The 16,013-nt window shown below is 44.9% G+C and overlaps 1 protein-coding gene and 1 long non-coding RNA gene across 4 annotated transcripts in view; one reads left to right on the top strand and one right to left on the bottom strand.

Moving 5' to 3' along the window:
- Window positions 1-2,749, bottom strand: part of TWF2 (twinfilin actin binding protein 2) — a 61,963-nt gene extending 59,214 nt beyond the window's left edge. Inside the window, exon 1 of one of the 2 annotated variants that reach the window (XM_080995395.1) lies at window positions 2,593-2,749. In XM_080995395.1, the coding sequence (XP_080851521.1) occupies window positions 2,593-2,617 (25 nt within the window). In that variant the 5' untranslated portion in view covers window positions 2,618-2,749. The remainder of the gene's footprint in view (window positions 1-2,592) is intronic. The other variant, XM_080995396.1, reaches the window with a different exon arrangement.
- LOC308471419 lies at window positions 1,913-15,703 on the top strand. 2 transcript variants are annotated; one of them, XR_013982949.1, is made up of 4 exons: window positions 1,913-1,992; window positions 5,908-6,052; window positions 7,993-8,086; window positions 14,890-15,703. It is a non-coding gene; the product is annotated as an uncharacterized lncRNA (long non-coding RNA). The 2 variants fall into 2 exon arrangements; XR_013982950.1 differs by lacking the exon at window positions 1,913-1,992 and adding an exon at window positions 5,724-5,785.
- The last annotated feature ends 310 nt before the right edge of the window (window positions 15,704-16,013 follow it).

Raw genomic sequence — 16,013 nt, 5'->3', positions numbered from 1 at the left:
ACAGTGCTAAGCCAGGAATAGTGGAAAACATCTTGGTGAGATGAGCAGTATCTCAGGATCTTCAGGACTAAGCTATGTATTACCAATTAATGTTATTGACAGTCAGGTATCTACTTCCAGGCATGACATTGTACAGAAGTGTGTAGCAGGTGTGTGGTGACAGATGATGTGGTCTACTAGTCAAAGACCTGCAGTCGAACCAATGAGATCAAGTCTCAAATCTCCACTCAGCCATGAAACCCACGGGATGACTATGGACCAGTTTTTTCAGCCTGAGCTACCTTGCAGGGTTATACAGAAGGTGATGTGGGAAAGGAGAGAAGTATACACACTGCCTTGAGCTTCTTGGAAAGAAATGTGGAAGAACAATGTAATATAGTTAATTCTGGAGTCAGCTATATGCTCCTTGCCACATATAACTAATTCAAATCCAAGGATATATTTTAATCCAAAACTAATGAAGGTCCCTTAAATTACTAGTGTTAACTTGCAAGCCGAATCTGCTTTAGCTGAAGAGGACTTGCTTGTTGTTGGCAGTCGTCTGTCTCAAGAGACAATGGAGTGCACCTCTGGTGGTGAGGTCAAACTGCTGGAGAATCACAGCATCTGCTGTGGCTGCAGAGGCCAATAACTCGTTACTGCTGCTAAATGAACTGAAATTGTAAGATCTCTGCAGCCACTACAGAATTACACATGCAAAGACAACAGTTATTAAAAGAGTTTGAAAGCTACCAGTACCCATACAATTGTTCCCTACAGTAAAATCCAGATGTTTGATTCAACCAGGTCTTCAGGTACTCCAACAACTACCTTTACAGTATTTCTACATTATAACTATGAATTAATTTTACAAATCCTGGTCATCACTTTATCACACTCCTAAGAAACATAATCTTGTGATAACCCTGAAAATCCTCTTGTCAGAGATCCAACCCACCCAAAAGAATAGTTCAAGGTTAAATATGGGTGTGTAAACATGACCTAGGAGAGCATTTGCAGAGTGCTTTCTTAAGAAATTATCCTGGTTCCAATCACATTTCTTGCTGCTCTGTCATATCAAATTGTATCCTCATAGCAATCAATCCCTCTTGGATTATTGCAGCCTGCAAAGATTTTCGCAACATGAGACGTCTGCATTTTCTTTGTAGGATTAAAACTGAAACAACACTAGGTTTGGATTAGGCCTGGGGTGACATTCTGCATCCTGATTTTATATATGGAAATTCTTCGTAAGAAGTTAAAAATAGGAGGACAAAGGGCAGAGATTATTTTTTTTTTGCCATGGTTACCAGTAATTTGATCATACATCATACCAAATTGTTTAATGAATTATAGTAATGTACATTCTGCATCACTTTGCCTTCTGAAGTACTGCCATTCTATGCTGCAATCCTGCGCTGCATTTCAGCAACATCGTAGCATGCATAAAGAACCTGAGAAGATTAATGTTTGTGATTATCTTTTGTGTGATCACTGGGCGAAAGCTAAAGGCAGAGACAGAGAGAAACACTGAAGCGAAGGAGCTGCCTGCTACGCAGAAAGGGAAATGGTTCCTGCAATTATGATTCATGCTGCGGAGCCGAACATGTTAAGAGATAATGGAGAAGCAGAGGAAAGGCTGACACATTTCTGGTGAGAAGAGCTGCTACCTACAGATCCTTTGCAGAGAAATACAAGCTCAGGAAGCAGCTGTCTCAGGCTTGGCATCAAAACAAGTGCTGTGGGGTGCCTTTGCAGCTTTTACAGGAAAGAAGCTGCTGCACAAATATGAAAATCACATGTAAAAGAGAAGGTGCTGAAGGAATTTCAGGGCTCCCAAAGAGCCACAGTCATTCAGAACATATGCAGCTGTGGGGTCTAAGGGCTGGGTAGGAAAGATGATCCTCAGACCGGGATTTGGTGGTGGTGTTTTTTTTGGAAAATCCAGGTGAGTGAAAGCCAGCAGGGGCTATGAAGAATATACCAGTTTTTACCCAGAACCAACCGCTCCAGGTAAACTGTGCAAACTCTGTTAAGGAAAACTGGTGTTCTTTACAGCCATTGGACGAGCACCTAAGAAAATGGATACTCTCAGGTGACTGCGGGCTAGTCAGGCATTTGGGAGAAATGGTGCTTCAGGGGGGCATTCATTGCCTTGCGGGGGGTGGGGTGCAAGGTCGAAACACCAGAAGCCTGCGAGATCTCCGGGCTCCAAGGCAGCCAGTTAGCCTTCATTTCAAGGCACGTCCCCCAGCCAGCCAGCCACCTTCGCACGGATGCCCCTGGGCTTCAGAAGCCTCCCCAGAACAGACGCCGCCGCTGGTGCAGCATCCCTTTCCAAACAGGCAGCGGGATTATAATAATAATAATAACAGGATCCAGCTCGTTTAACTGCTGCCTTGCAAAGGGAGATGCGAGGCTGCATCGAGCAAGGCACTGGGGCGAGGAGGGCAGAGAAAAGGCAGATCCGAGCGGGGCGCGGCTGCACCGGTGGAGGGGCAGCTGGCGTCCGGCGGGCCGCTCGGGGCAGCCTTCGGGGTCCGGGCGGGCGCCAAGGAGCTGCCCTGGCGCAGAGGCAAAAGGGGGGGGTGAGCGGCTCCCCGCTGTCCTTACCGTGGATGCCGGTCTGGTGAGTCATGGCTCCGGATCAGGTCCGCTGCAACAGATCCCACCCTGGCCGCTTGTCTCCCGGGCAGGAAACGGCTCCGACTCCAGCACCGCCCGCTTCCGGGTTGCTGCCGACTGGAGCAGGAGGGGCTTGAGCGGGGTCCGCCCGGAGGGAGGGCCGCTCTTCGGCGGAGGGAGCGCGGAGGGGGCAGCGGGCGGGGCGTCGAGGAAAGAGGGGCGGGGGCGTCCCTTGTAGGCTGGCGGGGAGCGGGAGGGGGTCAAGGCGTGTCTGAGTGTCAGCCCCTCCGGGAAAACGGAATACTGTACTGTATATATATATAAAGAGAGAGAGTATGCAGTGGAAATTACCTAGCACAAACGATGCATTGTCTCATCTATTGCATTTATTAGAGCCCACCTTCCCGGTAGCTTCCACTACACGCTTCTCCCCCTCCACATCCCCTGCCTCATTTAGTCCCATAACAACCCAGTGAGGTGGGTTAGGCTGAGAGATTGTGACTGGACCAAGGTCACCCAGCAAACTTCATGGCTGAGTGGGGATTTGAACCCAGGTCTCCCAGGTCCTAGTCCAAACCGCTACCCCACATTAGTATTATCACTAATGCTAATAATAATCTGGCAGAGATAGAAACAGCACCACTAAGGGGGAAAAAACTTACGCCAGTCCTAAGGCTGAGGAGAACCAGAGAACTAAAGAACTCCCAGTGTATAAAAAAGCTCAAGAGATCCCTCACTTAGCCGACACACATGATGCACAGTAAGGTAAAGGGACCCCTGACCATTAGGTCCAGTCGTGATCGACTCTGGGGTTGCGGCGCTCATCTCGCTTTACTGGCTGAGGGAGCCGGCGTACAGCTTCCTGGTCATGTGGCCAGCATGACTAAGCCGCTTCTGGCGAACCAGAGCAGCGCACGGAAACGCCATTTACGTTCCCGCTGGAGTAGTACCTATTTATCTACTTGCACTTTGACGTTGGCAGGAGCAGGGACCGAGCAAAGGGAGCTCACCCTGTTGCAGGGATTTGAACCCCCGACCTTCTGATCGGCAAGTCCTAGGCTCTGTGATTTAACCCACAGCGCCACCCACGTCCCACCCAACAGACGGTACCACACTTCGAAAAGATAAAGAAGCTATTGCATTGCATTGGAAATAACATTATCAGCATCTCCTTAACTGCAACTCCCCCGTAGCTGCAGAGGTCCTCACACAAATCCTGCAAAAACAAATTAGAGATGAGCTTGCAGTATCTCCAAATCTGGGGAAACTATCCCAAATATCTTTGCTTACAAAAAGCTTGGCCTATCGCTCAACATCCAAAAAACCAAAGTACTGTACCAAAAAGCACAAAACAAACCCCTCTGCAGCGCCACAAATCCAACTCAATAGTGTAACATTGGAAAGTATTGATCACTTCTCCTACCTGGGCAGTTATCTTTCCACAAGGGCCAGAACTGATGCCGAAATCCAGCATTGCCTGAGCTCTGCGAGTGCATTTTTCTCCAACTGAAGTGCAGAGTGTACGAGGACTGGGACATTCGCAGGGAAACCAAAATGCTTCTTTACAAAGCTATTGTACTACCAACCTTACTGTATGCTTGCAAAACATGGACCACTTATAAACGCCATCTCCAACTCCTTGAAAGGTTCCATCAACGGTGCCTCTGAAAAAATTTACATATCACTTGGGAAGACAGGCGAACTAATGCCAGTATACTGGAAGAAGCAAAGATCACCAGTGTCGAAGCAATGATTCTTCAAAATCAACTTCGTTGGACTGATCATGTTGTTTGGATACCTGATTATCATCTTCCAAAGCAACTACTCTATTCCAAACTTAAAAAATTGAAAGCTTAATGCTGGTGGTCAACAAAAGAGGTTTAGAGTTTGGATTTGATATTCCGCTTTATCACTACCCGAAGGAGTCTCAAAGCAGCTAACAATCTCCTTTCCCTTCCTCCCCCACAACAAACACTCTGTGAGGTGAGTGAGGCTGAGAGACTTCAAGAAGTGTGGCTAGCCCAAGGTTACCCAGCAGCTGCATGTGGAGGATCTGGACAGGAACCCAGTTCTCCAGATTACGAGTCCACTGCTCTTAACCACTACACCACACTGGCTCAAGGCAAGTCTTCAAAAATGTAGCATAAACACCAACAACTGGGAAACAATGGGAGCCTGCAAGTGCTCCCACTGGAGAACAGCCTTTACCAAAGGTGTCATGGACTTTGAAGAAGCACAAACTCTGAGCGAAAAGGAGAAACGCGCTAAGAGGAAGGCATGTTTGGCAAATCCACACCGTGAACAACTCCCACCCGGAAACCTATGTCCCCACTGTGGAAGGACGTGTGGATCCAGAATTGGCCTCCACAGTCCCTTACGGACTCACCATTAAGACCGTGTTCATCTTACTCGGCTAAAGGTGATCACCAAAGGATAAGAATTAGTATTAGTAATAATAACTTCATCATCGTAAAAAACATGGATATAATCCGCAATGCATGCCAGGTGTTGGAGCAGCATCCTGGATTAAAGTCTTTTTCCTTTCCTTGCATTATCCTTCAGCAATGCTCCATGAGGAATGGGGTGGGGTGGGGTGACTAAGAGGCTTGTTTTGGTTATTTCCTACTTTTATTACTCCTTGTAAACACAATTTTTAAAAAATCATTATTACTACATTTGCTAGTTGCCAAATACAAGGCAGTTTCTAGTTGACTTACAGTTGTTAAACAACAGCTATAAAGGGTCAGATAATCAAATCAGTACATTAAACACCATATTACACAGAGGTGGGGAAAATGTACTGTCACACTAATATAAAGTCTGAATCCTATTTCGTCAAGTGCCCGACTGAGAAGAAAGCCTCAATCTGGCTACCAATATAGATGAGGGCACCCGGTAGGCCTCACTCACCACACAGAGAGCAAACCCAACACACCTGGCCACACAAAACAGCAGGCATCATGCAGGGGCACGTGTTGCCATTCTCATGCAATACATGCTGGCACGGCCACTCCTGTATTACAGCATTTGTTTGAGCAATAGCAGGCAGCTGCTGGGCAGATCAATGAGCAAGTGGTGGCAAGGGCTCAAAATACAGGGCAGTTTGTGTGTACCTGCACCCTGTAACCAAGCCTGCTCTCTTCAGGTACAGTGGATGGCACTCCCCATGGCCTGTGCTGAAGTATGATCCATCTGCAAGGCTGATTGGCTTCTGTATGTGGGGGAATGGAAGGGGGCTTCTCATTGTACTCTGGCAGGAAATGACATGCTCTCTCTCCATCTTCTTTTCTGTTTGTTTATAAGGAGATAGTTCATGAAGCATTGGATTGGATATGACCCAGATTGAGTACAAGCCAACTGAAGACCACTGCCCTACAGAAGAATATGCTGCAGTTTCATCTGCAATGCACAGGGATTGCATAGCAGACGCATTGGGGTTCCTCCACAGGTACATGTGAAAAGTCTTCTCTAGGGGTAGGGAGATGTATTAGAATAGAAGCGGGAGAGCTTTGTTATCTGGTGAGTTAGACTGATGCTCACAATTGCCCCTTTAATGCCACAGCTTTGCACCTCACAACAGGCTTTGCCTGTATCTATTGGCTGTGAGTCCTGGAAGACCTGCTCCCTGCCTTGTCAGCTTTTTCCCATCTGGCTTGGGAGGGTGAGGCCTGATTGATGGATTCCAACTACAAAAGCTAAGGCTGCCCTTTGGACTCTTGGGTTGGAGTATTGTTTGGGGTGTGTGTGTTAATTTGTTGTTATTGAGACAGGTAGATCCAATTTTGCATGTGTCCAATTGGCATGCGATCGCTGATGTGCAGGTCCTTTTGAACCCGGAAAAGGGCAGGGTATAATGGGGTATAACGGGGCAAGGCAGGGTTATGTGTTCTCCACCGACGCACACGGGGCAAGGTACAGAACCCCACACAAAATATTCACTACCTGTAATAATTACTGTATCTTTTTTTCTAGCTCTTTTTGTGCTTTATGTGGGAATTTTGTCTTGTGCTTTTTGATGTGTTTTGATTGTTGTTTATGACTACTTTTGTACTTACATAAATCTTTTCATGTTGTAAGCCACTTTGAGCATGGTTTTATCTATTGAAAGGTGGCATTTTATTATTATTTTAGTTATTTCTTCCTCCACCTTTTAGGTCAAGGTCTCAGAGGGTGCTTTACTACTTTAGCATGTGCAATTTCAGATGTCGCGTTAGTATCTTTGTCAAATATATTTTCATAAACTTGCTTTTAAAGGCTGCCTTTACTTCAGGCTGTGAATTTACATCCTCTCTTCCAGTGGGTGTATCTCTAGGATTCTCTTATTGCTGTTGTTGGAAACAACAATTCTTTTCTGATACTGATAACTACTCTCTCGAGCACCAGTGGAACATATTGCCCCTAGTACCACATTCATACTAGCTGAACAACATCACTGAAAGGGGTGGCAAAGCATACTAGGAAGCTGTGCTTATTGTAAGCAAAGCACCTATTATACTAATTAGATACAGACTATCGAATCCCCGCGACGGGGTGAGCTCCCATTGCTCGGTCCCTGCTCCTGCCAACTTAGCAGTTTGAAAGCACGTCAAAGTGCAAGTAGATAAATAGGTACCGCTCCGGCGGGAAGGTAAACGGCGTTTCCGTGCGCTGCTCTGGTTCACCAGAAGCAGCTTAGTCATGCTGGCCACATGCATGCCAGCTCCCTCAGCCAATAAAGTGAGATGAGCGCAGCAACCCGAGAGTCGATCACGACTGGACCTAATGGTCAGGGGTCCCTTTACCTTTATATAAGAATAAATATATGATAATAAATAAATATTGATATATTTTATTTAATTAAAAAAGAGTGCACTGATTATTCTGTGCCATTGCTAGGCAAACCGAACAGGACATTAAATCCAATCATTAGTAGTTGAAAGGTTTCCCTTGGATTTCATGATATCTTTTGCTGGACACTGAACAACTCGAGACCAGAGTCTGCTTTGGGGTCTTGCTGCCATCTGGTGGAGTGAGAGCCCTTTGCATCTCCTGTAATTTCAACAACCAGATGCCTATAGGAAGTGTGCAGTCTTAACCTGAGCCTTGAACCAAGTCTCAATTGAATGGAATGGATTGGGGAAAATAAAGCATCCTTCTTTGAGATGCTGGGTAGCTGAACTGCTGTTTGCTCTTTTATAGAATAAAATCAGTGTCCGTATTTATTATTCTAACCATTATGGTCATTGTAACACAACATCAATGTAGTGAAGCCCTCCAGTGCTGGAGAGGGGAGTATGTAAAATATAGTAAACAGCGCATGGTTCACATTGCGTGGCCCAGCCTAAGCTTTCACGATGAGCAACTTGTCTAAAGTGGTGCCTGATTAAGTCAGGAAACTTTTGTCATTAGTTTACAGCATGGGTAGGCAAACTGCCTCCCGGATCCAGCCCAACTGCCTTCTAAATCCAGCCCACGGATGGTTTGGGCATCAGCATGTTCTAACGTGAGTAGAATGTGTGCTTTTATTTAAAATGCATCTCGGGGTTATTTGTGGAGCATAGAAATTATTCATTTCTCCCCCCAAAATGTAGTCTGGCCCCCCACAAGGTCTGAGGGACAGTGGACTGGCCCCCTGCTGAAAAAGTTTGCTGACCCCTAGTTTACAGGCTGTTGGAATAAGTAAACATTGCTTTGCAGCCCTAATTCATAGTGCTAAAAGACAGTTGGCTCTACCTACCTCCACAAGGTCAGTTTCCTTATCAAGAGATAAGGATGCTTTCAGATATGTGTTTACTTACAAATACAGAGGAGGGTGGACTCGATAGCTGCAGCCCCCGAAAGGCTGAGCTCCAGCTCCATGAGTTAGCCTAGTCCCCTTTTAAGTCCTCTAAGCTAGTGGGCACCCCACAACTTGTACTAATACAGTGGTACCTTGGGTTAAGTACTTAATTCGTTCCGGAGGTCCGTTCTTAACCTGAAACTGTTCTTAACCTGAAGCACCACTTTAGCTAAAAGTGGGGCCTCCTGCTGCCGCCGCACCGCTGGAGCACGATTTCTGTTCTCATCCTGAAGCAAAGTTCTTAACCTGAAGCACTATTTCTGGGTTAGCGGAGTCTGTAACCTGAAGCGTCTGTAACCCAAGGTACCACTGTATATGGTTTTATTTACACATATGTAAAACCTGAGCTCATAGCATTAACACTCCCCAAAGTCCAGCAGAGAGCAAGCATGTCTGTCTCTTGGACATCACATCTTTTCGATGTGTCTTTAAAAAGATCAACGATTTTCGTGGTTTCCTGAAAGAAAGCTAAACAATTTTGAGGTGTCCTGCTTTTTACTTTTTGAAATATGGCAACCCTATCTTAGGATGATGTGGCATCCAGCCAGGTGAGGTGAGGAAAGGCCCACCCATTTGCCTCTATGGCAACTTCTTTGGACATGTAAATGCAGTGCTTAACTGGCCAGCTGAAGCCATTAACTTAAAGGAACTGGTTACAGATGGGTAGCCGTGTTGGTCTGCTATAGTCGAAATAAAAAAATTCCTTCCTGTAGCACCTTAAAGACCAACTAAGTTAGTTCTTGGTATAAGCTTTCGTGTGCATGCACACTTCTTCAGATACTGGTTTGGCTGGTTTCTTGTTGTAGATTCTACCCCACATACAGAGAATCACATGGAAGGGACCCAGGGTATCATCCAGACTGACACCCCAAACTCATAACAATGTATATATAGTGATTAACAACAGTTAAGTTCTTTATTCAGTTCACAATAACAAAGGCAAGCCGGCCTTGTATCAGTGCAATGTATTTTTTTTTCCCCCTACTTAAATACACATGGTTTCATCTCTTCTCACACTGGCAACTTGCTCCCAATATCCCCCTTAACTGCAAATTTATGGGCATTATTTCTTATAATGAACAGCCAGGAAAGAGTGAGACAGCTACACTGATCACGTTTAGCACATTTACTCACACTGTTATAACGCAGACACTGACTGGCAACACAAACATTGCCAGCCTCACTTCTTCAGCATCATTACCTGCCAGACTGATTAGCCCCTAAGCTGTGAACTAATTTGTGTTACTGTGAAGCTAAGGTTAAGATGAGTCTAGACCCTGCAACAAACCCAGATATAAGTTTCATCCTCATATCCACTCAGACAACGCTATTACAGCACTGAATAGCAATCACTGTCAGGGTGCCCATGAATCTCTAATGTGACATATGCTGCAGGTCAGTCACAAGGTTAAAACATCAATCTTTATTTTTCAAATATAAATGGTCATACATCCAACATAAAAAACAGCAACGTTGAGGGCCAAATGAAATTTGATGAGGACCATCCAAAACCGGATACAGTGGTACCTCGGGTTAAGTACTTAATTTGTTCCGGAGGTCCGTTCTTAACCTGAAACTGTTCTTAACCTGAAGCACCACTTTAGCTAATGGGGCCTCCTGCTGCCGCCGCGCCGCTGGAGCACGATTTCTGTTCTCATCCTGAAGCAAAGTTCTTAACCTGAAGCATTATTTCTGGGTTAGCGGAGTCTGTAACCTGAAGCGTATGTAACCTGAAGTGTATGTAACCTGAGGTACCACTGTATGTGCTTATTTCTTTCCAGAAACTCACCCTGGAATAGCTTGGATTTGGGATGTGGCACTATGGGAGGGGCCTTAAATCCTACCATTGCAAGCCAGTTCCCAGATGCATATCACAATCCCCTCTGAGCTGTTATTACTCATGGAGTGCAAATCATATGAGCAGAAGATGAGTGCCCTGTTGTTAATAGTGACTATGAGGGGGTCATCTGTACAGGCATAGGTGTAGCCATGGGGGGCAGCTGCCCCCCTAGATCCACATATATTATTGAAAAGCATTAGAGTACTCAATTATTTGAGGCTCTGCTACCCCCCCACCCCCCACAGCAGAAGCCAGCCCCCCTGTAATGTCCTCTTCATAGGGTATTTTGATTTCCCAACTTTGATTTCCTAAAAGAAGCTCAACAACTTTGGCTGCCCCACCCCTCAACAAAAATCCTGACTATGCCCATGTGTACATGGAGAAATAATTAAAGCTGCTTCGCTGGTGACCAGTGGCGTAGCGTGGGTTGTCAGCACCCGGGGCAAGGCAAGTAATTTGCACCCCCTAACCCGTGGATTTGCGCCCCCTAACCCGTGGATTTGCGCCCCCTAACCCTAACCCCCAGATGTTGCGCCCAGTGCAGCCGGGCCCCCCCTGCACCCCCCACGCTACGCCACTGCCGGTGACATGGCCCTGGTCCCAGCTGGCCTCCCCATGGCTTTTAGAAAATGGAAAAGATGTTGGGGAGCCAGTCAAGATCTCTCACGTCATGTTATGCAGGACCACCAGTTTGGCCTCAGGAACCAATGAGAGAGCATGAACCTTCCGAGATCCACTTCAAAGTCATCACACTTCCCAGCACTGGGGAAAAAAAATTAATGGAGATTTTTGGTGTGAAATTGATTGATCAGCAGTTTTGATTCTATTAATGTAGGACCCAGTCAATCAAGACCATGGTGTTAAATTGGTATAGCAAAGCTAGGAAGATTATATTATTGCAGTTACTATTGTAAATGGCCACTGTGCTTACCTTGCAAAAAACTGAGGTGTGGATAGACAATTCAAGCCTCATAGACTTACTCCCAGATCTTTATTTTCTCTATATCCATGCTGAGATCTGCCACCTGAGGATAGCACTGTATTTACCTGATTGTCAAGGATGGAGTCAGTTGCAGGTCAGCACAAAGAAACAGAGTCAGTTGTCAGTAAAGTTAACTATTCAAGGAAACAGCAGGCAACTCAGCAACACTCCCCATTTGGTCTTGCACCTATAGAGTTGCTAGGATTGAAGGTCTCTGTCTACCATGACTTCTAAGAGTCTTCGTCTACCAGATGTTTCCCAAGTAGTCTCAAGCTGTGTCTGAGCACCTGTAGTCTAGGTTCTGCCCTCATTATCCTGTGTGTTCTTGGAGACCAGTAGGGAAGGGAGCTGGTCACAGCCAGAGAGGGAGACTCCCAGGATACTTCAGCAGCCTCTTGATCCCACCTCCTCCTTCAGCCTTGGAGTCTGGTTCCTCTTGCTGACTAAACCCTGTTGTCCCTCCAGCACCTCCTCCCAATCTTCTCCCTCTCATTGTCCCTCCACCAGTCCCCAGGCTCTGAGTCTGGGATTTCCCTTGAGGATTCCTTGGCTGGCCCTTCCAGCCATTTCTCAGCTTCCAGCCAGTCCCTGACACTGATTGAGGTAAGTTCTATTCTAGTCTATGAAAACCTTTGCCACAAGAAATCTTTTCATTTCTAATGTGTGACAAGACACTCCTGTTTTTATGGCAAAAGTCCAAAATGTCTTCTCTCTCAATTTGAGTGTTTATTTGCATTGCTTCAAAACCTATCAGTTTGAAGCATGTGAAAAGCGATTCATTCACAACAAAACAAAGACGGTGTGTGCATAGCTGCTTAAGTAGCTGAAGTAATCATGTGATAATGAACTGCTAAGATTCTGTGATGTTGACTTGGAGCAGCTGGCTGGAGAGAGGCTCTTGTTCCAGGAAGGTTATGGCAGCTTTTATTTTCATAAAGGGTGTAATCAGAAAGCAAAATTTACACAAACCAGAATGCTCATCTGCGTTGCTAATGACCCACCTCTGCTTTCAGTTCCCCATGATCAAACCTTCATAGCAAGAAGTGGGAGAATCTCAGGGGCAATCTAACCTTTGAAATACAAAAGAAAGCAAAGTAATTCCTATGTGCTGTTAGCAGAAAAATCAACTTTTCCACAGCATCTCAATCCTCTGCAGAAATTCAGTGAGGTTTATTGACTCACACGTGCATAGGGTTGCGGTCTTGGTTTATTTTCCCCTGTTTATTTTTACTCACTTTTTTGCCACTTTTGAGGCATGGTGTACTGGTGGTCAGTTTCACTTCCCAATTCTCTCTCTTCATAGTTATTTGGGGTTTGGAACATCTAGTACTGTCTGCCCCTGTTGGTTCTACAGAAGCAGAGACATACAGACAGTGACGGAGCTTCATGCTCCGGCATGGGGGGGGGCGGGGGCGGAGAGCAGGCGGTGGTGGGGCTGGCGCACGTCCTGGGTGTGTGGTGCCCAGCGCGCGGGGGGGGGGGGGGACAGCCACAATGTCACCCCACCAGGATTGTGCTGCTGGGGGCGGTGCGCTCCCCCAGCACTCCTCTTCCTCCACCATGTGCATACAGACTCAGAAAGATTGTGTAATGGATTGGACCAGGCAGTAATTTAAGGATTGTGGAAGCTTTAGAATTGCACCGTTGTTGTTTTTTCATCTTGGCATTTGTGCACACATGAAGGAGGGGGAGTTTGTCCAGGTCCTTTCACTCTACTTGCTGTGCTATCTCATTTAGGGATTAGATGGTGCTGCAGAATATATTGAAAACAAAGTAAAAGTTTATGATCCAGTCCTCAAACGGTAGGATGGAAGAACTCAGATTCCTCCTCTCAGGATAGGTATTAGGGAAATAGGGGTGGTATGTGTGGGAGATTAGCAGCCAAACCTAACAAATGCGTATTATTGCTAGTTAGCATGTGAAAGGGCTAAGTCCACAGAACTGTACTGCTGACAGGCAGACACTCTGTGTGATGTCATTTCCCCTCTGTTCCTTCTTCCCCCCCCTTCCTTCCTTTGACCAACCATGAGGGCAGGTGTACCCCGTGCATGCTCCAGATTTAGGTATGTGCCTGAAACTGGTTATACTGTGAATGTAAGTAGTTTGCCTGCATAGTTTTTACAGCTGCCATTGCTGTGAACCAATGCATGATTTTAAAGTAAGTAAATCTTATTTGAAACTTACTTCCCAAGTTGTTTCCTGATTCTTTGTGAAGCAGGGTGAGAAAGGGAGAGCCACTTTACTTCATAGCTGGGCTTGCTTAAAACAATATTTTACAATCTATTTCCTGTGCTTTTAATTTTTGCTGTCCACGGTGGGATTTTAAAACTCTATTTAGCCCACATATGTGGGAGCCTGGAGGGATAAATTGCAATTACCTACCTATTAAAACCCATCCCACAGTATGTGTGTGAGCGAAAGGTGTGGTGGGGAAGGAGAGGAGGAATAGTTCTGTTGCACTAGCAGGGGTCCTTGTGCTGGCTTCTGTGGGTGCAAATACATGGTTGATTCCAACTCATGGTCTTTAGAAGAGGCTCAGCTGTCATGATTAAAATACAACTAGGAGGGTGATCTTTATTTACTGCTGTAGCAGGATTCCCCCCCTCCCACCGCCACAATGAAGAGAGAAGACCCCCATCTAACAAAGGAACATACCAGTACTTTATATAGTGCTTTAAATTTAAAATACATGAAACTACACTTCCATTGGTTACATCACAATACAGTGGGAAGATCTTCCAATTAAATCCACTCTCTGTGTTACCAGCATGTTTAGCTGTACACTTATCCAAACAAAACCTTTTGCAAACTTTTGATGTTGCTCTTTCTGCCTCTCCCAAACAAGATCCTTTCAATGAGTGTAACACTGTTATTTCATGTGCAAGCGCCTCTTCCAAAGATAAGAGGACCGTGAGCGATTCAGAACATTTCTCTCATGTTCCCTTAATGCCTTGAAAACCAAGGCTCCCTAACAACACAGCTTCAGGGTTTTAGAATGGGAAGGGAAGGGTTTTTCTCTTTATAAGGGCAACGCTAAGCAGAAGCAGTAGGGCCAACTTATTTAACCGTGCAAGTTATTGTTTGTCAGAAGCCTTTTTGTTTCATATATGCATAGTTAATGCTTTTAAAACACGTCTCCAACTCTCAAATTCTATGCTATCATTTCATTATTAGTAAAGCTGTGTTTTTGAAGTTTTTGGCTTTCCGCAGGAGATTTAGCCTGGGAAAAGTTTGAGCTAACCACATTCCAGAGGTGGGAGGTGTGTAAGAGTTTGAGAGTGGTTTTAGCTTACAGGAAGGGTGAAGAAAGGTGATGCAGGCAATCTGAATTCTTCTCTACTTTAAGAGAAGTTCCTATGCATGTGGAGAGACCAGTTTGGCTGTTTCTTAGTAAAGACTCAGGTTATCGAGCCTGGGCTTCCACAGCCACCACCCACCATGAACCACCATTCGCAGGATTGGCAACAACAGCTGCAGATGTGTTCTATCTTCATGAATATTCTCTTGCTAATTATGTTGTTTTAAATGTACATTTTATATTTGACTTCCTTTAGTCATGTTTTCTTTTGCAACGTTAAAGTATTCACCCCCCCCGTTAACTTTGCTGCATTTAATGTGCATTCTGTACTTTACCTCTTTTCACAGAATCATAGATTTGCAGAGTTGGAAAAGACTCTGAGAGTCATCTAGTCCGACCCTCTACAATGCAGGAATCTCAGCTAGATCATACATGACAGATGGCTACATCTATTCTTCAGACTGCATCAATTTAATGTTTTGCTTTGAAATCTTTTAGATAATATTTTAGTATCCTGTTAATTATATTGCTTTGGATGTACTTTATAGTTGACTTTCTTCTGTAATATTTTATTTTGGATTGCTTTGTGACATGTTTTGTGCCATGTTTTAATGTGGGTAGTAAAATTTATTTATTTTTAAAAAAGAAGCAGTATAGAAATGAAATAAAAATAATAAAAATATCAAGATGATCAAAACCTGGATCTTGGCAGGGAAGAATGCTGTTTTCTCAAGCCAATTGGCATTATGGATTCTGGGCGGGGGGCGGGGAACACTTTTGTTCACCAGGAAATGTGCATATATAAAGTCTCCCATCAATGACAATTCAGAACCAATTCACAAGAAGAAATTCTGAGAATATTGCACAGTAGACATTTCAAAAGTCAAAACTTGACCTCATTGCTTTGATCTCATGCCTGCCTTGTTTCTCCTATCTTTAGAAGACTCCCTAGCCAGGATCCTCTTTTTTGTGTGTGTATTTTTCCTTTTCTTGGTGTGTGTGTTAGGGTTAGTTTTGTTGTAGGGCAATTCCTTCATTCCAATTTCTGTTCCACTTTCCAGGTTTTCTCTTCACTACAGAAATAACATCCTAAGCTGTATAACATTTTATAAGATGATAAAGCTTTGAACTTGCATTTTTGGTCTAACCTGGTTGTTTATCCTAATATCCTTGCAATCCCCTTGCAGAGAAATATCATTCTGAGCATTTAACACCAATCCTGGTTCACACTTTGAATACTGTGTACAGTTCCAGTTGCCTCACACCCAGAAGAATGTTGTAGAGCTGCAAAACACTCAAGAAAGGTCAACCACAGTGATCAATAGCATGGAGCAACTCTCCAGCGCGGAAAGGTTACAACTTTCTGAGCTTCTCAGTTTACAGAAAAGGCAAGTAAAAGGAGACATGATAAGAGATGTACAAAATGATGCAGAAAGCAGATAAAGCGTTTCTTCCTTTCACATAAGCACTT

The sequence above is a fragment of the Podarcis pityusensis genome (assembly GCF_964106645.2).
Source record: "Podarcis pityusensis genome assembly, chromosome: 2".
Lineage (NCBI taxonomy): Eukaryota > Metazoa > Chordata > Lepidosauria > Squamata > Lacertidae > Podarcis > Podarcis pityusensis.
Note: the sequence above shows the minus strand (reverse complement) of the source record. Positions and strands in the feature narration are given on the sequence as shown.